The sequence below is a fragment of the Monomorium pharaonis genome, chromosome 3, assembly GCF_013373865.1.
Source record: "Monomorium pharaonis isolate MP-MQ-018 chromosome 3, ASM1337386v2, whole genome shotgun sequence".
Taxonomy (NCBI): Eukaryota; Metazoa; Arthropoda; class Insecta; order Hymenoptera; family Formicidae; genus Monomorium; species Monomorium pharaonis.
In genome coordinates this window covers 26127546-26151303 of record NC_050469.1, presented here as the reverse complement: position 1 = coordinate 26151303, position 23758 = coordinate 26127546, and the positions used below count along the sequence as shown (strand labels likewise).

General features: G+C 27.1%; 3 protein-coding genes, 1 long non-coding RNA gene and 1 pseudogene across 5 annotated transcripts; 1 reads left to right on the top strand and 4 right to left on the bottom strand.

Annotated features, from left to right (window-relative positions):
- The first annotated feature begins 188 nt into the window (after positions 1-188).
- Positions 189-1941, top strand: LOC114253981. Its single transcript, XR_003625406.2, has 3 exons — positions 189-389; positions 897-965; positions 1632-1941. It is a non-coding gene; the product is annotated as an uncharacterized LOC114253981 (long non-coding RNA).
- Positions 1586-5167, bottom strand: LOC105839482. Of its 2 annotated transcripts, XM_036283693.1 has the most exons (5): positions 4312-5167; positions 3323-4233; positions 2726-2837; positions 2110-2263; positions 1586-1727 (listed from the first exon to the last, which is right to left on the bottom strand). In XM_036283693.1, the coding sequence occupies exons 2-5, from the start codon at positions 3494-3496 to the stop codon at positions 1586-1588; spliced, it is 582 nt and encodes a 193-aa protein (XP_036139586.1). In that variant the 5' UTR covers positions 3497-4233; positions 4312-5167. The 2 variants fall into 2 exon arrangements, with proteins under 2 accessions (XP_036139586.1, XP_028045105.1); XM_028189304.2 differs by having other exon boundaries at positions 3323-5167.
- A 1017-nt stretch (positions 5168-6184) lies between these two features.
- LOC114255533 lies at positions 6185-12151 on the bottom strand (annotated as a pseudogene).
- LOC105839479 (odorant receptor 13a) lies at positions 11919-16574 on the bottom strand. Its single transcript, XM_028189292.2, has 6 exons — positions 15952-16574; positions 15605-15704; positions 15405-15533; positions 14685-14840; positions 14236-14318; positions 11919-13129 (listed from the first exon to the last, which is right to left on the bottom strand). The coding sequence occupies exons 1-5, from the start codon at positions 16386-16388 to the stop codon at positions 14259-14261; spliced, it is 882 nt and encodes a 293-aa protein (XP_028045093.1). The 5' UTR covers positions 16389-16574; the 3' UTR covers positions 11919-13129; positions 14236-14258.
- A 2416-nt stretch (positions 16575-18990) lies between these two features.
- On the bottom strand, positions 18991-22702 carry LOC105839477 (odorant receptor 22c). The gene is made up of 7 exons (XM_028189280.1): positions 22441-22702; positions 21679-21948; positions 21030-21501; positions 20578-20677; positions 20131-20250; positions 19404-19559; positions 18991-19213 (listed from the first exon to the last, which is right to left on the bottom strand). The coding sequence occupies exons 1-7, from the start codon at positions 22454-22456 to the stop codon at positions 19160-19162; spliced, it is 1188 nt and encodes a 395-aa protein (XP_028045081.1). The 5' UTR covers positions 22457-22702; the 3' UTR covers positions 18991-19159.
- Positions 22703-23758: the final 1056 nt, after the last annotated feature.

Below are 23758 nucleotides of genomic sequence, written 5' to 3'. Positions count from 1 at the left end.
TAACTTATATGTATATCCATATACGAAACACATAAAATTAATTTGACATGTAATGCAAAAATAAAAGTAATATAAATTATTTTGTGCGCTCATACTATCCCTATAACATGCATCACTGTATTAATTTGCTCTGCTGTTACGCATGCGCGAGGCAGAGACAAATCTAGCGACATCGGACGACTGTCAGAATAGGTTAGATAACTAAACAACACCACGCGCGGCGCGCGCTGCCGCTCGCTGCCAGCACCGTCTGGTGACAGAAATAACAAGCAATTAAGATGCTGTTGAGTCATGTTGAGTTGCACGAAAAGAAAGATGAATCTATCTTCACCGAAGTTCGTCAAAATGTTTAGTATAGGAACAAATCATTTCACTTGGATATATGCATAGTAAGATTCTCCGTTAAGATTATCCGTAGTTTTATTTGCAGCATTGTTACCTCTAGGGTAAGGATTTTCTAAGGATTTAAGTAACAATGCAATCAATAACGATTGGAAAAGTTTCCGTTCATCTAGGCTATAAAAATAAAGTTCTTTCATTAGAATTTGCGTTGATTATATTTGATTCATCTAAATTAGAGATTAGAATTGAAATCATTAAAGATATTCAAGGTCTGTAGATGAACGACGGAAGGGGAAGGAAGATGTTCGCATAAGTGCCATTTTGGGGCTACGAAGTGTATGTGTGAGTGTAGTTATACGAGAAGAGCGAGTGAGTGAGTAGTAGTAAAGTGGAAAGTGGAATTGATGTATCATATTGGCTCCGCCATGTTGGGGACAAATGTGTAAATATGAATGCAAAGACCTTTCTTCTCCTCCCGTCGTTCATCTACAGACCTTGGTTTAAATTAAAAAATTAAATTTATTTAATAACAAAACAATATATTTTACTTTCAGGCCAGTTTGACCAACTCCGATTAATTTTAATCGTTAATTAAAGGATTGCCAACGTAACAAAATACAATGGTAAACCAATTATATATTTGTTACATAGCCCTCAAATTGATTATATTAGAATATAATTTTCTATCATTTTCTTTATAAAAATGTAATACTGGTATTAAATTGGCCAGTAATTAATACTTATTTTAAATATTAAAAGCACTGCTGTTAGTATTTTTTATGCTCAAAATAGGTAATAATTACTGGCTACTTTAATACTGTCTAGTATTACATTTTTGTAAGGAGCAAATTTTTTCAGAAACACTCGACAAATTTAATTTTGTGCAATATAATTGATTTTGTCTTTTGTTCATTATACTTTTTATTAAACTTACTCAAATGAAGCAAATTTATTCCTATTTTTCATTATTTTCAATTTCAAATTTAAATAAATTTTATTCAAATGTAGTCAAAGTAGTTTTAGACTATCAGAAAATTGCACAATATCTCATTTTGATATACTGCGTAAGAAAAGAAAGATATTGTTTATAATAGTATATATTGTATGTTACAATAATACATTGTTTATATTAACAAAAAAATATACCATGATGCGAGATTTTTATAACTTAACCTAAAGAAATGAGAAACATTTATGGAATAAATTGATAAATACGATAAATACGATATTGATAATTACATTATCATTTTTCATTTCGCAAAAAATTATTTATATTTTCTTTTTTGCAGCTGTATTCTGATGGACAGTGGTCGATATTGCCGTATTCAATTGCCTTCCGAAATTCTGCGATTGTCTCCTCATAGCTGGATTCTGTAGGTAAGTTCCTGCAAAAATGCAAATTTTACTATGACGGTTTATATTGTTTTGCAACAATTCGTTAGACGTTATTTTCTATTTGATTTTCTATATGTACCTCTTCTTTGAAATAACATTTAATTTAAGGAATATTAAATCACCATTATTTAGTCATATTATTGGGTTAATTTAATTTTATCAATTTAACAAAACTCACTAAACTCACTAAACAAACTCACTAAAGAAAAAAAAACATTTGAATACAAATGCTTGGCATTTCTTATGTCAATAATAACGATATAAGTACATGCTTTTGAAAAGCGTTAAAATATTGAGTACTTTTTTATAACAAAGGATATTTAATTTACTCTATTTTTTTTGTATTTTTTCTTTAATATTTTGCGTACGTACTGTGGCATCAACTTCATAGTTTGCAAAAGCATTTCTGCCGCGCCGAGATATTCTTTCGCTATGTGTGGCTCTTCGCAAGCTGCTCTGTACAAACATGTATCACCAATCAAATAACCAAGCGCCAACGCAAGCTCACCCTCTGACACAATGTTTTCTGAAAATAATAAAAGATTATAGTTTTTAAAAATATATAATCTTTGCCATTTTCTTTATTTGGTTACGCTGAAAAAAAAAATTTAATAGATTGAAATAAATATTTTTTCAAATAGTACCGAGCAGAAGTTCTATAAAAAATAAATAATATTTATTTCAAATAAGATATTTTCTATAATTTAGAAAATGTATTATACATTTTCTAGATTGATAGAAAATTTATAATACATTTTCTAAATTATATAAAATATTATTTTACTTGAAATAAATATTTTTTATTTTTTATAAAACTCCTGCTTGGTACTATTTGAAAAAATATTTATTTCAATCTAGTAAATTTTTTTCTCAGTGTACGTATTTGTTTCAAAGCGCGACGAGATATTAGTATTGCAGTCAATTATCGTTAATACAATTACGTATAATAATAATATATTAAAAAGCTGTTTAGAAGTTTCTAAATTACCATCTTGTAATTCACGTCCTTTATAACCATGATTTCCTATATACCCGGCGCCAAATACAATCGCTTTGAGTACCAAAAGCAGCAGCAAGTTCGAGAGATTTAAATTCAGCACCTGTGACACCGCAATTATCCTTCAATTTAATTCTGGATAGCTTTGTTTTAAAATAAGTAACGTGCAAATAAAAAATCCATTTTAAATCATTCGCAGAATTTAGGAAGCGAATTTTATACAATCTGTACTTTAATTCACTAAATACTTGTTTAATTAATTATATACCAAACATTAGTAACAATATTATTGAAGAAACATATTCTTCGTTTATTCTTTAGCATTCAGTTGTCAGGAAATTATCACACTGAGAAAAAAGTTGTTAATTTGATTAAATTTTTAAACTTGATTAAATTTCTTCAATTCAAGCTATTTATATATTTTAGTTAAATATATAAATAGTTAAATTGAAGTTCAAGTATTTTATGTATTTAAGTTAAATCCATAAATGAACTGAAGAAATTTAATCAAGTTGAAAAATTTTGTCAATTAACATTTTTTTCTCAGTGCATAATTTTAAAATATAAATAGCACATAATTCTTATTACCTGACTGCTGGTCGTTGATCTTTGTATGAATTCCTTTGCGATCTCAGCCAACATGGACCCATATTTTTTATCATTGGCCCTATTATAAGAATCTCGACGGATATCGACGGTATGAGCGCACACATCGTAGAATACCAGTGCAATCAACACATACACTCTCGTGTTGATTATCATTTTTCTCGTCGATAACACGACGTTTTTAATGTAGAAGTTCTCAACAGTCGTTTAAATTACGAGTATCATTTTTAAATTGTGAAAAATTATAGCAGAATTTTCTCGTTCTTTTATTAATATGTTATATCTTGTACCGGTTCAGATTTTGAATCTTTGAGACTTTTGAGAAATGTACACTTTGTATACTCACAAGTGTGCGTCGAAAATATTAACAAAAAATTAATAATTAAACCTTTTTATCAACGAACGTTCAAGATTAAAGTAATGTCGCGACTTGCGCAGCTGCGTACTTTTATATGGACGCGCACGTTACTCTTCTCGGCAAAGCGTGAAGTCGCCCGTTTTATCCACCTTCATCTGAGCCCGAAGTTAGTAACTGTCATCTTCTGATTTTCTCCATTGTGACGGTAGACCACGCAATTGTTAATGACACTCATTAGTCGCTATCCAGCTCCGCGCGCACTTTCCTCGCGGGTTGACGGAAATAAGCGGTGAAAGCTCGTGTCACATCACTCGCAAACTTTTACCCGAATAAAATGCCCGACGGATGATGGGATTAAACGGTGCACCCATGCGAACTCGTTCGAGCGCATTTGATCTGCTCGACGATCCCTTTGTTGCATTTTCGGATAAACGTTATTGACGTCATTATCCTTTGACGTTCGTTTCTCGGAGAGAAAACTCGCGCAATGTTGATTCGCGGAAATATGTATGTATATTTCACAGCACTGAAAATACTGTTTTTGCCAATTAATCAAAGCAAAAACGTCGAAATATTTGTTAAAAATATCTAAAATGAGAGAAGCATCACTCACAAGTTCCGACGATATTTCTCCGTGATATCTTGACGTTGCAGAACGATAGTGCTAAGTGGCAGGAGAAACGGCGAAGCGATTCACCCCGAAGCTCGTCTACGACTGCGAATTATCGATCGAACTTTTGCGATAATAGAATTCACCAGTTTCGTACAGCAGACCTCTGTTTTGTCATATTCTCGAAACACTCCCGTGAGGGCTATTATCTTCCCATCGTAGACAGAACAGTTTACGAACTTGTCATGTGAACCGTCGCGTGTAATCACAGGGCCTATAGTCTTTTTCATCAAATATGCATACGATGGTGTGCACTTTGTTGGTGAGTAATTTGTCTACGGCGGATCAAGTTGCTCAAATATGCACTCGGGCTGGGCCGAACAGACGATCGGGATGGAAAAACAAGCGGGCGAAAAACCGAGGAAAATGCTTGCCCTCCAGTTTCTGTTGCATACTTAATGTGAGATCCGGTTCCTGCGAACCTCATTAATAGTCACCGTTGTACCCTGCTATTTTCGTTTCGTCACGTCGTCTCCCCTCTCACCTTTCTTCTTTTCCGTATAATGCGCCTCCTGCATCTCTTATTCATCGCGATCGTTTCTGCGCACGTGCAGAAGCTACAGAATTTGCATATTACCTTGAGGGAACTTTTTTTTTTACAATCCATATGTCACGGTTTAATGCAAGATAATATTGCTTCAATGCGAGATATACTATTGATCGTTTGAACGGATTTATACCATGCCAAAATAGAATAAAAATTCAACTTCTAACTTGCAAACTGCAAAACACAAATTTAATGCAATGAAATGGTTGTATATATACAACTTGTATATATATGAAAATAAACAATTAAATAAATAATATTAATACACTAATGAGCATGTATAAGTCTTATATATTTAAATCCTTCGTTCGTGACTCTTTATAAAAATTAAAAATTAAAGAAGCAGTAGAATAACAAAGAGATGATTTAGTTTGTACTGCATATTTATAATACGATTGATAAGAATTATTTGACTCTTTGATAAACTTTTTTTTTATACATTAGAATAATGAAATAAATATAAACAGTTTATAATATTCTCTATTCAAATTTTTATTTGTCTATTTCTTGTTTATCTATTGTCATTTTCAGAAATACATTATAACTATATTATTACTGACGAATATGCTTTTTATCAGTATTGCTTGATTGTAAAAATTGATCGATCGATCAATGATCGATAATAATCTCTCGTCTATTGACAGTAAAAATAATAATTTAATTCAATAACAACTTAAAAAGTTATATATTTTTGCAATTTTTGTGCTAATCAAATGTTTGCAAATGTCTTGTTTACAAATTTTTTGTAATTATAATAATCTTTTTGTACGTATGCATAAAAAATTATATGAAAATGATTTTCTAAATCGCATTATCACATATTAATTACAATAATAATAGTTTATTATTAATTTATTAGAGTATTTTTTACGAATGTGTTAAAAATATATATCATAAACTTTTATATCATAAATATAAATGAGATTTATACTTTTAAAACACTGATGACACTCATATGGATTATTATCGATTATTTTACCTTCATTCAAAGCTATTACAGAAGCTTCATTGTACAAATACATAACACGTGTAAGATTTTCCAGAATTTAAAATCGATATCGATTTTGCATCTTTTAAAACTTCTTTTAAATTAACACATAATTTTTTTATTAATGTAATTTTTTTTTTAATAAAAAATTTAGCATGAAAAATTTTACTATTTTTTTATAACATAAATTAAAGTACATGTGTATTTACATATATTTACATATATATAATTAAAATAAATAAATATAATAGATATATTAATTTAGTGTACAAATTTAGTATAAAATTAAATTTATTGATCCAATTTATTGATCCAAAGAGAAAAAGGAATAAAATCAATAGATCATAGATTGTGATGGTTTGATTTCCTACCTTGTCACAGAATTTCCGGTTGAAAGAACAAAACCAACTGGCAGTGACGTGTAATGGCGTCCAAACTCGACACATGATGATTGTTAGTAATCTTGTTTCGCGTGCGGACAAGTTGTACCAACTGCAGTCATATGTCGCGTATGCTATTTTCGTGCTCTGGAATGTCAGATTCAAAGGATTCCAAAGGAAATATGTTGTAGAACTAACTAACCTCAAAACAACAAAACTAACGTAACTAATAACAAAATGAGAATATAGTCACATTAAATATAAAATTACAATTAGAAACACTAAGCATAAAAATTTTACTGATTAATTTTCTTATGATAAACTAATTCTTTTTTCTCTATGTTACATTAGACATTAGTATTTTATGTATGCATTGCTGACACATATTAAAAGTGAAAACGATTTTTTTTTATTTATTGAACATGCATAGTTAAAAAAATTTTTTGATTTATGTATATATATTGCATACGTAAACACTGAACTTTGTTAAAATAATGAAATTTTATGAACTAAGACTAAAACTACTAAAATAATGCATATTTTTGAGAATAATACTGGTATCAACTAAACAATAATATTATATTTATGAGATTTATTTATTTTCTAACAATTTTTAAGCGTTATATATAATATAACTATATATAAATATGGAAGATATGGAAAGAAAATATGGAAGAAATGGAAGAAAGAGAGTTATTATATAAAAGAGAAACAAAAATATTACGAAAATGGAAACGCTTGTTTCAGTTTCACTTATTAACGTTTAAAGCGTCATGCGAATTGCTTTAACACGAAAGCGTGTACCATAGTTAATGACTATATTTTTCTGAAGTACAATCATTGTCGTGGCAAAGAAAATAGGATTGCTTTCTAAGATAACGTTTAGTATAATTCTAATGTCTAATTTTGTCTACTAAACAAATAACATATTTTATTGGTCGATTGAAGTAATATTATTTGATACAAAATAGATCTCATATTGTCACATATTGTTCTTGGAAATATATTCTAAGACATACATAGTTCGTAATATATTGATATGTCGAAATATCAAGCTTTACAACAATAAATTAATAAATTAATGAGATATTAGTTTTTACATTTGTTTGAAAATTTAAGATATGTATTCAAGAATAACAAAATTATCAGGACATCGAAATGTACATATATTAATAACTATTTTGGAGTCATTGTTTTTTATATATGATTCCAAAATAGTTATTAAAAGTTATTTTTTATTCAGTTATTATAACTTATTTTAACGTTATCATGATTTTATGTTGCTTGAATAATTTCACCAATATATCGATATATCAAAATATTAGAAATCAATAAATTAGTCGATAAATTATCAATGTTTATATTTGTCTGAAAATTTAATTTTGATCTTGGAAATACGATCCAAGAAATACATAGTTTAACGATATGATATTGATATAAGTATTTAGTAACAAAATATCAGAATTTACATCAATACATCAATCAGTAAGTTAGTAATGTTCATATTTGCCTGAAAATTTAATCTTGTTTTTAGAAATATGATCCAAGATATATACAGTTTTGACAATATAATATCGATATATCATATTGGGATTTGCGTTAATAAATTAATCAATAAGTTATTGTACTACCTTGATAAGTTTTTAAAAAGCAGTCTCATTTTTTATTTAATAGTTGTTTGAAAACCTTGTTAAATTTTTCACTGAATAAAATTTTCAAAGAATAATGAATAAAGTACGGATATTTTGATCAGATAAAAATATGACCACGTTTTGTTTGGAATAAAATCACCGAAATATCCGAAAATAAATCGAAAATAAACATAAATAAATATGTATCTATGACATTTAACAGGTAATTCTTTTTTTTCGGTTTGTTTTGACGAACATTTCAATGATTTTATTCCCAATAAAATGTAATCCAACTTAAATATCCGTTTTTATTTTTTGATAAGATATTCGATTATTATTCCTTGGATATTTTTTGCAATGTTTAGCTATATAAAATAATTCTCCTCTATTTTTTGTGACTATTCAAAATAGTTTAAAATAACATATGCATTAATATTGAGAATAAATTACTCACTTGCAATGTGAAGGTTCCCTCTGTTGAAAAAAGTGGCAAACAAATAGCAATGAAGAATACGGCTCTCATGGTCACAGAATACCTTCTTCAACATCGATTAATGTTAAATTATATATATATATATATATATATATATATATATTTCGACATTATTGTTGCTACACAAATTACTATAAATATAAAATATAAATTATTATAAAATTTTGTCCGTTACAAATGTTTTTTTTTTTAATATACATAAATAATATTCATTTATCAAAGAAAGAACATTAATATTTTTTAACACATTTGCTATGCAATTTTTTGTTAGTATTAATATGAGTTAATATACATACACTTTAATAAATTACATTTATTTATTTTTAAAATATGTTTATTTAAATTAATTTAACAAAAACATTATTTTTAAAATATGCTTATATAAATAAATATGACAAAAATATAATTTAAGAGATATTTTTGGCTTTATTTAGAATTTATATGTGCTTTTTATTCAATTGCTTATTTGATTGCCAATACGTACCGATATCGGTGATATAAAAATATTTTAAAAATCTGAAAAGAAATTTAACGCCTCTAGTCATACTGATTTGATAATTAAGATTTTTCTTATGTGTTATACAAGAAGATGGCTAAATGTAAATAATTTTCTAAATCTTTTCTATAACTTAAAGTAAAATAAAAAATTTCATCAACATTAGATGCATAAACATGGAAGATACAACGAATAACTTATAGATCCAGATTGAATTTGGCTCTTTTCAATATCACTTGTCCCACCACTTTTACCGTTTAGTTTTTGAAGTATCAAAGCTTTAAGCATGATTTTTACAAATATATTTTTTTGTTTTCTATATGTAACACGGTTTATAAGGAAAATTTATGAGCAGATAAAATATTGTTGTAATTAATTTTGCTATTTAAAGTATTGACCATTATTTAATAAAGATTAATAATATCGAATTTGATTAGACGTACTAATTCAATCAAATTTACTATACTAGACTAAGATTTGCATATTTCTTAGTGTCTTAATTAGCTTTTTAAAATTATTTTATGATTGGTCTTTTAAATTTTGGTTAAAAATTTTTAAGTATTTTAAAATCTAAGAAGAATCTGTCGATTATTCATGATACTTATAAAATATGATATAGACAATTTTATTTCATTAAAAATGAAAGTTGAATTATATTTGTTAGTGTCGCAAATTGATCTTTTATTATTGCTTAACTATTACAATTATATAACAATTGTTATTATAATTATAGTAAATGCTAACTAATATTAGTTATCTTTTTCTATAGTTACAGTGAGTATTACTGAGAGGTAACCAAGTGAAGTTCTCACAATCTGAAATAAAATAATAATATTCGCGATAGATAAAAGTTTAATAGACCATTATCTATTACTTAGACCATTATCTATTACTTAAAAAATATATTAATGACTTGAAATAATTAAATTTAAAATTTATCTTAATATTTAACAATTATCTACTGCAGATGCAATAATGTTTACACGAACTTATTCTATCGAGACACATTTGCAGCATGTAAAATGGATAATAATACTTTAATAAAAATACTTGTTTTTCCATAAAATTATACAAACCAGTTTAAATGTTCATGTCTTTTGACGATTCGCCTCAGTTCACTCTTGAATTCGTTGGGTGTTTTTATTCCGTCCGGATTGTTAACGAGATTCTTGAGTTAACAATCCGGATTGTTAACGAGTTTCTCACGCAAGTTTTGAAATTGGCCGCAGGCATGGAGAACTAACATGGAAATGAAACTGTCGCTACCTGTATAAGTAACTGTTGAGCTATAACCCGATAGAATTTGACCCATAGAAATCAATTAAAAAATCGGACTTTGGGTAGTGTCGAAGGGAAAATAAGTCGTAAAGCATGGGACGAGCTGGGTCGCTGCGTGAAAACTTGAGGATTATCAAAATTCTCATAAGGATGTAAATGGTCATCATTGTCTGCGTCAGTATTGTACACCAGATAGATATCTTCCTCACAATCTTGGCGTTTTTTATCATAACTATTCTTTCTTCAGATGTTTTTGGTGCACGCCTATCTTGATAGAAAAAGTTGATCAACAGCTTTAAAGCTTTAGGCAAATATTGCACTTTTGAGTGGAAATTTATTTAAGATAATTTAATTTATTATTAAGTATTACAACTTTGAACCATTAGAATGTATCTTTTAGAACAAAATTGCTATATGAAATGATTAGAAAATAATCAAAGCTATAGAAAATAGAAAAGAATTTGTCATTTTTATTTATCGTTTTTTTCTATTTTATAAAATTAATTAAATGTAATTAACAAGTGTGATAAATATTCTTAAAAATTGAGATCTTTAAATCTTGAATTTATCAAAAAGAATTCTGTTGTTCAAAAATTATTTTAACGATTTTAACGTTCTTTATTTTGTACCTTTTCTTTGACACCAAATGGCAAATGCTTTCATGAAAGAATTTGCGATTCGGAGATTAGCGGTTGTCAAGTTTTCGGTCATCATATCCACATTACCCCAGATGAATATCAGGTTCACCGATTGCGGTATACACATAAAATCCAACATGAAGAAATTAGCTATCATAAAACGACATCGGGAGAGCCTGCCTTTTTGCTTAGGATTTTGTAGCGGTTCGGGCCAGAGCCCAACAAGGCTTAAATTGAATCGATTCCATCCGACCGCAAAATTTATATTTATGCAAATTAAATTTTTCTTCAAAAATTAACGAAGAAAAAATTAATTGTTATTAGTTGATATTGTTAACATCTTAAAATTGGAACATGGAAAGGTGTCGATACGATTTATAAAATACTTTTGCTTTTACGATGTACATACGACGAATTGAATTTAAAAAATTAATGCTCCTGTGAGCATTATTCATGACTCTGAATGGGGATATTTTAATAAATCAAATATAGAAATAATTTTTAGAATGTGTAACTTTTAATTCTGTTTATCTGTATTTATTTTTTTACGTAGTCATCAAATAACTGAATACACTTCTGTCAATGATAAACAAGTTTTCTGAAGTTGTCACGGGAGAATGATTTCCTCTATTTCCGCATATTCTAAACAGTTTTTTGAATTTCTTTTGGATGCATGCTGATGTCCACAAAGATCTTCTTTAAGTTTCGAGAAAAGATGGAAGAACGCCATGTGCTGAAAACTACGATGCATACGGTAATGTGATGAAAATCAGCCTCTTCCGTAGTGGCGCGTGAAGTATGTGGCCCAACGTTGTCGTATTGCAGAAAAACATTTCCTTTTTCTCTTGCGAATCCTTCTTAATCTTGCAACTTTTAAAACTGCCATAGTTGGAAACAGAGGTTGGACTTCTTTCGTAATGACTTCATGAAACTTGTTCATTGTTGACAGAAGTGTATTCAGTTATTTCATAATTATGTTTATAGACATAAATACGGTACAATTAAAAGACTCATTCTAAAGATTATTTCTATATTTTATTTATTAAAATTTCTATTTAGAGTTACGAGTAATGCTTATAAAAACATTACGTTTTTTTTATTCAATTATAATTATAACTGTTATCATTACAAAATAGGACACATGTTTCTTATTTCGAGCATTTAACAATTTGTAGCGCACTATATTTCACAAATTATGTGATAAATTTGCTTTGGACTTTCTACTCTAACATTGTAGATTTAGACATGAGTATCTATCTGGATAATTATCTATTAACAATTTACACGAGCGCATAATAGTCTCTATTCGCGCGTACCTCGATCAGCATCCATTGATACTTAACGAATGTCGACGATGCAACAACTGAAACATTATTACGATCGATTTTTCCCTATCCCTTCTTTGAGGATCACGCATGCTCCGATGCAGAAAATGATATCCGTACAACCCTCCAATTTCACAACAATGTTCTGTAGTGCATGGGTCCGTATAAAAGACTATAATCAAGCCAGAGAAGGTTACTATCGTGTTGAACACACAGCGACATTTGCGAATCGATTTATCTGTCAAGAATTTATTATAATTTGTTGACAATACATGTAAGCTTTAGTTATCATAAACTGCTAACGCGTTTGACAAGCAATAATTATATTTAATTGTTTAATAGAGGTACGTATTATTACAATACAATAAAATTGATGTAATGTTTATCGTCAAATTAACATTTAATTTAAGGAGAAAGTTTGTGCTGAAGGCTATTTTCAAGATCATTTTTAAGAATTTTTTTCAAAGACAGAGCACAACAATTAACTTAAAATTTACATAATCTATTTATTTATTTAAAAAGTATAAAATAATTTGTTGTGGAATCAAGTGTGTAATTATTAAAATCTAGTTTGTAATTATTAAGAAAAAGTTTGTTCATCTCTTCACGAGCGCCATTAGCTGTCAATACGACTTTGGATTGCTCCGAAACATGAAAATAAAATAACAAACTTTTTAAAATATATGAATACAATTTTTACCTGTAGTAAATTTTTTTTAACAACTTCTCTTTTAAGAACTTTTAGTTAATTAATTCCTAAACGGAGGCAAGTAAATAGTTCAAGGCAACTAATAGTCGAATAATACTTTGATACTCCATGAAAATTTTCCAATTCAAAATTCATGTTGCAAGCATGTAAACCTGTTTATTTTGTTATTTAAAAATTGATGTCGTCAATTATGCGACAAATTAATTCATTGTCATTTCTTCAGTATTATTTTCTCTCACTGTTAGCAATATAGATAAGGATCCCACTGACGAAAACCTAAAAAACAAAATGCAAAATATTAAAAAAATAGTTTTATATAATTTGATATAATAGATGTGCAATACAAATATATTTATATAATTTATAAAATGTACAAAGAATTTTCCACACATAATAAAATTTGTATTACATATATATAATAACAAAAATAAAGATTATAATAAATAAAATTATTACATATATTATAATATATAAATAAAAATAATTTATTTTATTTTATTTTTTATAATTAAACAACTGGCATAAAATAAATTTTATTAATAATTTGTTATTTCTGTTTATATACTTACTTGTCTATTGTTTGCGCATCTACTATTCTCATTCTCGGATATGTGATTAGAGCAGTATTATGACTAACAAATGTATTTTATTAATATTGTTTATTGATAGTATTACAAATAATATTTTAATAAAACATTTAATAATAATTTTAAAAATTTATAAACTTTAATTAAAGAAATAATAGTAAGAAAGAAAACATTACATATGTGAAAGCGTAACTAAATAAAGATAAGCCTTATTTGGTAATATATAAATATAAACATAAATATGAATATAAATATTAATGTTAATATTAATACAAATAGAAATAGAAATTCAAATGTAAACGTAAATATAAATATAATCATGAACATAGTTTTGTTTGGTCATAAAATATAAATGTAAATATAAATTAAAAATTTATATTTATATTTATATAAATATAAATTAAAAATTTATATTTTTAGTATTAGTATATTTAGTGTTTATATTTTTATTTTTATACATATATAAGAATTGGGAAGGTTTTCTAGTTTGCGTTATTGCATACTAATTATTAATTGTTTATTAATAAAAGATTTTTTTACGAATATTATAAATATAATTTTAAATATAATTCTTTTAAGTGGCTGTGTTGAAAGTTTGATTGTAACGGTGCGCAATTCAAATGAACTAGAAAATGTTTAAATTACACAAGAAGCATTCAAATGCGTTTTGACCATTTATTCGCCTATCTTCACTTGAAGTGTGTTACAAAATATAATTCTTTTCATCTTATTATATTTTATGAATATTTTAAATGATATACAATTCTACGATTAGACAATAAGCAAACAAATTACCTGTATAATTTATTGTTTCATTTTCAATCGAAGCTATTCATTGCGTAGATACATGACATGTAAGCCATTGATTTCTTTAGAACCTAAAATCGATATCGATATATATTTTTTAAACTTAAATTCTTTTGAATCAATACATAATTTTTTCATCAGTTTAATTATACATTTCTTTATTAGAAAAACTATCGGGCGTGAAAAAAATTATTTTTTTACAATATCAGAACAGAACTGTATTAAAACTTTTTATAATACAAATTAAAAATGCATTTATATTTACATCAAAAATATATATATTATGTATAAATACATAAATATAAATGTAAATATAAAATTAAAATAAATATAACAGATATTTTAATTTATAATACACAAATGTAAAATTAAATTTATTGATCCAATTTATTGATCTAAAAAGGAAAAAAAAATAATTTTATTGCAATGTTTTATACTTCGCTAAAGAGCTCCTGGTTGAAAGAGCAGAACCGACCGGCGGTGATTTGTAATGGCGTCCGAGCTCGACACATGATAGTCACTAATGATCTTGCGTCGCGCGCTGACAAGTTGTACCAACTGCAGTCATATGCTGCGTATGCTATTTGTGTGCTCTAGAATGTCAGTCAAAGAATTTCAAAGGAAACATCACAGAACTATGACCAGAAAAATAATGTATATTTTTTAGAATAATTGATAGTAGTATAATTGAAATAAAGAGTAAATTAATAAATCTTATAAAGATGATATAATTATTAATAATTATCGATAATTTATCAATGCATATTTATCTGAAAATTTAAAATTGATCTTGGAAATATATTATCCAAGGTATACGTAATTTCAACAACATGGATATTGATATATTGAAGTATTAGGATTTCAATCAATAAATCAATCAGTTATCAATGTGCATAACATTTGTCTGAAAATTTAATCTTGAAAATATGATCTAAAATATACATAGGTTTAACAGTATGATATCGATATATCGAAATATCAGGATTTACATCAATAAATTAATCGATAAGTTGTTAGTATTTATATTTGTCTGAAAATTTAATCTTGATCTTTAAAATATGATCCAAGGTATACATAATTTCGGCAATATTGATCAAAATATCGGGATTTATATCAATAAATTGATTAATTATAAGGATTATTATTCATTATATTACCTTGACAAGTAGTTTCTCGCCGATATAACAGTACAGGTATAATTGCAGCAATATGTAACTTACATAGAGGAACAAAAAACTGATTTTAAACATCAACATTTCGTCCATTTTGTCGGCAAAATGTATTGTCTATAAAACGAAGAATCATAACAATTATCCTTTTTTTTTTATTTTAAACAAATATCTTTTTTGTGGCTTACCATGAACGCCTGCAACGCTTGAAAACAGAGTTGCATCGTGCATCCCAGCATCTGCAGCAGAAGCATCTTGTTGAAAGAGTCTTCAATTATTTCTGCAAATCTTAACGAAAATGTCACTGTCAAGACAAGCGTGTCTCATAATAAAATTTTATCTGTAAATTATGTTTTTCTTTTCAACAATTTATATGTTTTATTTATTTCTAAATCTCTTGAATTAACTTAATCTCACACTTGAAAACGAAATATCAGAATTGAAATAATTACAGCCAAAGTTATAGCCAAAAATTTCGAGTAATTGATAATCTCTCACTTTAACCTTTCTGCGTTGCTTTTTGTTTGGATTTTACCTGTTGAGATATTCATGCTTTCTCACGATATTTTTCAGCTTTGTCTGAAATTCCACTTTTGTATAGGCGCTCAGACTTATCAGTTCGCGATGTAGATTTGAAAGCTGGCCACATATATGAAGCACTAGGGTCGCAATGAAAGTGTCCACCGCCGTATAAGTAACAGCCGCGTACATAGTACCCACAAGTTGACCGAAAAGGGTCAACTCATAAGAAGGGCTGCTGGTTGTGTTGTAAGGGAAGTTTGCCTGGAAGATCAGTCGGCGACCAGTTCGTTGGATTTCGCGGAATCGAAACCCGACGTAAGATAATACCACTATTATGACGAGCACGGTGCTTCTTATCGACAGCTTCCTGGTGATGTTTGCTACGCCTAACATCGTTTTGCGGTCTTGTTTATTCACGGTCACGCTCCAGTCTTTCGACATGTACGACATAAGCGTCTTCAGGGCTTTTACAAAATGTCGAAGAGAAATTTACAATAAAATCTTATATATTATAATATTGATTCTAAGTTTTACCATGTATTGACACAATTTCTTTACTTTAATAATTTTATTATCTATATCACAATATATATTATTAATAAAATTATTATTTAAATTACTAGAGCTAAGGATGCATAAAATATATCTTAATTAAAAGTATGGAGTATATCTTATTAAAGTATATTTAATAATATAAACAAATAAGTGTGTGTGTACTTGTAAATTATTAAAACAAATATTTTTATAAATATTTTAGTATATTATATTTTATTGGAGAAATAAAAGTGAATGAATTATACTTGTTTGTGAAAAAACATTGACTCTATTGATATATTTTGTTTTATTATATAAAATTTATAAAAACATTCCATACTTTTATACAGTTCAAGCTGTTTTAAAGACTGAAATATTGCATTTGCTTATATTGATAAAAAATGAGACTGTTTTTATTGTATGAAAATTGATATATTTACGTCCACCATTAGACCAAAATATAATGGTCTTCAACAGCGAGATGGTAATCGTTACATTTCCCGTGGATAAGTTGTCTACCAATAAGTCAAAGTCGCTCCAAACGTACGGCAAATTTGCCGATTGCGGTGCACAGATGAAGCAAAACATTGTGAAAACAGGAAATAATACTGTGTAACTCGAAGCTTGACTGAGACTTCTATTTTCTGGCCAAATTCCAATAAATATCATGGTATAACGATTCCATCCGTACGCATATTTCAAATCTGCCTTTTAGATAAAGATATAATATCAGCAAGAGTGAATTTTTTTATCCTTCCGTGATTTTACGATATTTCTTAAAACGATTTTATCATTACACATATTGATGACGCGTTTTTATCATTAGAAAAAAAAGGCACGTTGGAAAATAAATAATTTTCGAAATAAGTAAAGAAAAACTAATGAATGAAAACGACAAGTAATTTAATCATTTTCCTTAGTAGATGCTTAAGCCGACGATTGAGTAAATTTTAATCAAAAAAAAAAATTAGAGAACACTAATTTTGAATTTAAATTTTATAAAATTCTCGAGCATTAATTTTACAGAAAGGATTATGAAATATATAGATCCAAGGAACTTGGACAAATTTAATCCGACCTCGATCGACATTTCTTGAGGCTTACACGACAACGACGTTAAAGTAACTGAAAGGTTCTTATCTTTTGAAAGCGCATGCGAGTCTTGACGACGCATGCTTTTCTAAGAATGCTATATACTGTAGAAAGCAAACTATCTACGGCAATACATTTATTGATATGTAATTATATCTTTATTATTAAATGGAAAGACTTGAAAAAATTTTACTAATATTTCTAATATTTTTTCAATAATAATTTTTCTACAAAATTTACTTACTTTAAACACTATATATAAGTAATGATATTAATAAACATAAGGAACAATACTTTTTATTATTTTTAAATAAATTTTAGAAAGTCAAATTACTTTATGTGTTTGAAATAAATCGTATTACTGATTCAAAAAGTTTTCGAAATTTGTTAAATTCTTGAGCTACATACAATAATCCTTCCATTATTATTTTTGGTGGCCATTAAAGAGAATAATTATAAAATTTTAATATAATAGTATTAACAGGATATTTATAGTCCGTTAAAATCAATCTCAAGACCGTTTTAACAAGATGGTCAGTTTTATAAAATGCTAATACTGCTTTGTAATTGGTTTACTATCTTATATTTAATTGGTATATATCTTAAGATTATACTTGAAATAATCCTTAATGTAAGAATAAACACATTCTTATATTAAATACTTACATTGAATACATACGCATTAATGTAGGTGGTAAAATATTTACTTGTATGTAGGGTTCCCTCTGTCGAAGAAGATTGCAAGCGAATAGCGATAGAAAATACGTGAGGCTCTCATGGTTATATTCTTCTACTATTGATTAATGTTAAACAAAATAATAAATAATATATAGAAAAGGATCTCTATGTACAACTTTTCGTACAAAAGACTGTAAAGTGAAACCAGAGAAAGTTGCTTTCTATTAAATACTTGGAGATATTTCCAAACTGATTCTTTATGAAAAAATACTATTGGATTTGTGAAGAAAACGTTGAAATAGTTAATATTAGATTATATTGAATTGGTTAGTACAATATTAGATTCTAATTTTTTTTACTATGCAATATTTTTTTTACAAGTTTAATAATACTTCTTTATAAAAGCTCTGTTATAAATTTATTATGTTTGTTGATAAAATATGTAAGTTTTAATTGTCATAAACTGCTAATGTGTTTGATAAGCAATAATTATTATCTAATTGTTTAACCCATCAACGTTTTATTTTTGGAACGCAGATTCAAGAATATTTTTTCTAAATAAATACAAATTGCAATTTTAAAAGACCGATATATACGGTGATTTTAAATATAGTATCTTGTAAAATAGTGCGTTAATATAAGTAATTATTGTTATAATACAATAAAATTAATATTTTTAATTTTTAATTTAATATTTAATTTAAAAACTTTAAGTTTTTATGACTAATTTCTGAATGAAGACAAATAGTTTGACTAGTAGTCGAATAATAATGTGTATTTTCCCAATTTAAAAGTGATATTACAGGTGCATATAAACCTGTTTATTTATTTCATTATTTTATTTGATTATTTAAAAATTGATATTGTAGTCCATTATATGAAATTAATTCATTATCATTCTTCCAGTATCCTTTTCTTTAATTTCTTATTGTTATCAATGCAGATAAGTATCCCATTGATGTTTTCAGAGCCTATATATAAAATACATAATATAAAATAAAATAAAATTTTATATAATTATGGTACATGCTACAAATATATATGATATATTTTATACATGTGTGTGTGTGTGTGTGTGTGTGTGTGTGTGTGTGTGTGTGTGTGTGTGTGTGTTTGTGTTTGTGTGTATGTAAAATAATTTTGTTTATAGATATATCTTACTGTTGCGAACATTTGTAACGAAAAAATTCCGAATTTGCCAGCTGTCAATCTAAGGGGAATTGTAGATCGATATATAATAAACATTAAGCTTTTTACGTCTTTTGGTGGTAAATTGTACCACTTGCATTCATAAACGCCGTATGCCAACTTAGTACTCTAAAAATTACAAAATTTTGCATAGGTCTTCTTATGAGGAAATCAATTATAAAACATATATTATGTACTAAAACATTCTTGTTGTAACCAGTGCGTCAAAGGTCTCTTTCATGTCACTTTTTTTGTGTTCAAATTGATTTCAACACTTTAACATTATTACACAGTTTTTGTCCTCTAATAGATGGCACAAGATGTGAAAAATTTTCTAGCATAATTTTTTCTGCACGTTTGATCATTTTTTATACCTTCGTCATTATTACCACACTTGCATGCACGTCATCTCGCGATACATATGTATACGGTAATTTGTAGAGTTACCAACGCTTTGTTGCTTTTGCAAACTTAACTTTGGTTAACCTTCCAATTTAAGGGCTCCAAGGATACTCAAAAATTACACTTTGACACACTGGTAACAAAAAATTTAGTGTGCAACGTGCGGATCAGCTTTTTTCATTTGTGCGGGTGAACGCACTCGTACAAGCCGAACTTCCGCTCTTGTTATACAATGTACTATTTTTACACATGGTACTATTAACTCTTATAATGTATTTTTTATACTAAATTGTCTTACCTCCTCTATAAGTTTTTCAGCTGAGTAGCAATATGCATACATGTTTGTCAATACAAGAGAGAAGTAAAATGTAAGAAAAATCATTCTAACAAAAGGCACTTTCAAATTATCTGTTATTATCTGAAATAATACGTTTTAATTGTTGGCAAGATAAACATGTGAAATACAAATCTAATACAATATATTATATTAATAATATATTATATTATATAATGAAAAAATATTATTATTATTATAAAAAAATATTATTATTATTATTATCATTATTATTATTATTACAGAGTAAAGAGCAAAGAGAGAGAGAAAGAGAGAGAGAGAGAGAGAGAGAGAGAGAGAGAGAGAGAGAGAGAGAGAGAATGTGAAAGTAAATTTAATATACATTTAATTTTTTATGGAATTCTTTATAGAATATACAGAGAGAAAAACATATATAAGTGATTTACTTACCGTGAAAACCTGGAAAGTTAGAACACACATCTGAAAAGTAGCGGATAACATATGCACAAATAACACTGAGCTGTAGCAACCGTCGATCGTCTTTGCATTCCTTGAAAATTTGCATGTTACTCACTCATTATATCGTTAACAACTTATTATTCAGATTTCAATGTATAAATTTTTTTAAAAAATTTAGCGTAAAATTTCTATTTTAAATGTTTAAAACTCATGATTCAATTAATACTTATATATTCAATTTTACTTTTTGTTTTTACCCATTTTTTAATTATTTTTTAAATTTTCGAACCTGATAGTCTCAATTTTTTTATTGTAGCTTAAAAGCAAAATATACGTCATGTACATATATTGTAAAATTAATTTGTTATCAAAGAATACACCAATTATACATCAATTACAAATACATCACATGATCAAGTAATGTTTCTGGAAATTCTCCGTACCTAATGAGATGCTCGTGTCGTTCAACGATCGTAGCTATACCTTTCCTAAAACTCGAGGAAGATATAGATTTGGTGGTTAATTCGTTGACCAGATTGTTAAGTGTCGTACGCAAATTTATCAATTGCGCGCACACATGTAACACAAGTATCGAGACAAAGCTGTCGACGGTATAATTAACGAGTACCGAATATGTGCCTCCTGAAAGTTGAATAAAATAGGTGATTTCGTAGGTTGGACTTTTTTGAATGTTTTCCAACCGATAGACGAGATGCCGATGTGACTCATGTATATTTTTAAAGAGTCTTAGCGAATGGAAAGAAATGTAAAACACAATTGTGCCCATTGCGGCTACGCAACATCTAAAGGATAAGCTTCTTCCACGTCTAGCAATTTTCAACATAGTATTTCGTTCCCAATCCCTCGTTGAAGTTATCCAATCATGCATGATTGACGCCATCAGCGGCCGAAGTGCTTTCAAATCGAACACAATGTAAATTTTATCAAATTAAACATATTTCTTTAGAAAAAATTATCAAACAATCTCGGTATTTTATTCTTAAATAAGAACGATACAGCTTTGTCATTTATATCATGGATGAAAGAAATTAATATATTCAATATTTATTTTACTATAAAAAGTAAACTTACTTTCACCGTGATACCAAGTAACGAGTAATTTGCACACTGCCAATAAACTGAAATTCGCAGAGGCAAAATTTTCCACCATCCGAGTCACATCACCCCAAGCACGAATCACGTTCATCATTTGCGGTGTAGATACATATAGGCTCACAGTACACGTAATGATAATGAATCTTATATTTGGCCGACGAAATTCTCTCAAAGGGATCTGTGGGTCGGGCCATATGCCAAATATCCATAGGCACTGGCGACTTAAAGTAAATACGTAATTCAAATCTAGTAAAATCAAATTTTAGAACAGATATTACTGCTTTACATTAAGTAGGATTATTACTCAAATTTACTACTCAAAATTGTTATAAATTTACAAGTAAAAAATTAACGTTTTTTTGGTAGCGTACAAAATTTTATTTTTATTTTCGCAAAATTTTATACACATATATATATATAAGATTTATAGAGTTCTTGCAAGTATTATTTTTTTTACGAATTTTTGCAACAAATTATTAAAAGCAAAATTTTTATTCCATTCAATAAACAACTGTTTGTCTTAAAAATATTATTATATAATAATTAACTTTTTCGGAAGTTTTATAGAACTCAAATCGTAATAAAAAGATTTTTTATTAATAAACATGTGATAAAAACTTGATTTTGTATATATATGTATTATATTGCACAAATATTTTATATAACGTGGATTATAATAGAACGTCGCAGTGTAAATATAATTGTTTCTTTTTTTAATCATATTTCTACATGATCTACCTTCGTTGACATTCATTGATGTTCACCGCACAAAAATTATTGTTTGACTGAATCGTTCTTCACGATTATACTGAGCCATTTTGATTTTGCGCTTGCTCAGTACATAAAGGATTCAACCCTGCTATCACCTATAAGTATTTCCGTTAACCCTTTCAGATAACAATCAATAGCAACATGAGTAGCATGTCAGAGTGTTAATAATAATTCAATATTACAAGTGTAGTTTTTTTAATATTATCATTATTATCTTATAATAATATCGTAATATCTTAATTAAAAAATTATGTTATTATCTCATTATCAAAAAGTTGTAAGTAAATAATTTATATCTATAGAACACATATTTGTTCAGAGAATATTATATTATAGACAATGTTGTCAATTTGTTAAAATTGTATATAGAAAATTGTGATTATATATTTGCAAGAAATTTAATATTATTCCAGCATTATTTTTTCTCTAGTCATAATCTAATTATTTATTACTTTGTCATTATCAACAGTTTAGTTAGCTATTTCAGTTTTTTTTTTTTTTAATATAGAACAAAAATTAAAAATTATTTTTAATCTTGTTTTATGAGTGATATATATCTTAATAATAATAACGTTTATAATATCTTAATAATAATATTTTATATATTTTTTAATATTAATATATATAACAAAACATTCAGCATCTAATGATATCTTTAGTTTATATCTTTAATCTGTATTGCAATTTAATTATATATGTAAATCATATGTAAACAAAAAGATAATGGAATTTAAAAATAAAAATCTTTAATATATATTTAATTATATATTATTATTTTAATATTTAAACTTAAAAATTTTAATTCTAATTTTTAAAATAAATTTATATTTTACATTTCTTATCGTCTTTTAAATCTGATAATTATTAAAATTTTTTAATCTTTGAAATTATATTATGTATCTTAAAAGATAAATAATTGATATTTATACTATATGTAATTACTATTACATAATTATAATATTATGCTTTAGCCACAAACCTCAGCTAAAAAAACACAAATTAACGAGTATATTACAAATTGTGTTATCAAATATTAAATAACAAATAGAATAATTATTAATACATTATTATTAATATTAATGTAATAGTATGCCTTAGAATAGGAATTGTAAGTATAAGCTCTTGACAACTTTAATTAACATGAATTGCTTTATTAGTTAAATTGCTTAATACAGATCGATATTAGTGCAATATAATAAAAGTATAAAACTGATCATTTTTATTCTCTTTTTTTAAATTTCAGATTATAATATCTTTAGTTCTCATGTGTAAATTAAGAGAAAAT

Excerpts from the sequence above, each read along its gene's own strand:
- LOC105839482 (XM_028189304.2), bottom strand. The coding sequence starts at position 3,496 with ATGATAATCAACACGAGAGTGTATGTGTTGATTGCACTGGTATTCTAC. Across the intron at positions 2,838-3,322 it reads GATCAACGACCAGCAGTCAG|GTGCTGAATTTAAATCTCTC; the intron begins GTAATAAGAATT and ends GCGGTGTCACAG. Across the intron at positions 1,728-2,109 it reads ACTATGAAGTTGATGCCACA|GAACTTACCTACAGAATCCA; the intron begins GTACGTACGCAA and ends GCATTTTTGCAG.
- LOC105839479 (XM_028189292.2), bottom strand. The coding sequence starts at position 16,388 with ATGTCGTACATGTCGAAAGACTGGAGCGTGACCGTGAATAAACAAGAC. Across the intron at positions 14,841-15,404 it reads GCGAGAAACTACTTGTCAAG|AGCACACAAATAGCATACGC; the intron begins GTAATATAATGA and ends CTGACATTCTAG. Across the intron at positions 14,319-14,684 it reads ACCAGGAGCTCTTTAGCGAA|GTTCTAAAGAAATCAATGGC; the intron begins GTATAAAACATT and ends TATCGATTTTAG.
- LOC105839477 (XM_028189280.1), bottom strand. Across the intron at positions 20,251-20,577 it reads TAACTTTCCAGGTTTTCACG|ATAATAACAGATAATTTGAA; the intron begins GTAAGTAAATCA and ends GTATTATTTCAG. Across the intron at positions 19,214-19,403 it reads CGTTACAAATGTTCGCAACA|GCTCTGAAAACATCAATGGG; the intron begins GTAAGATATATC and ends TTTTATATATAG.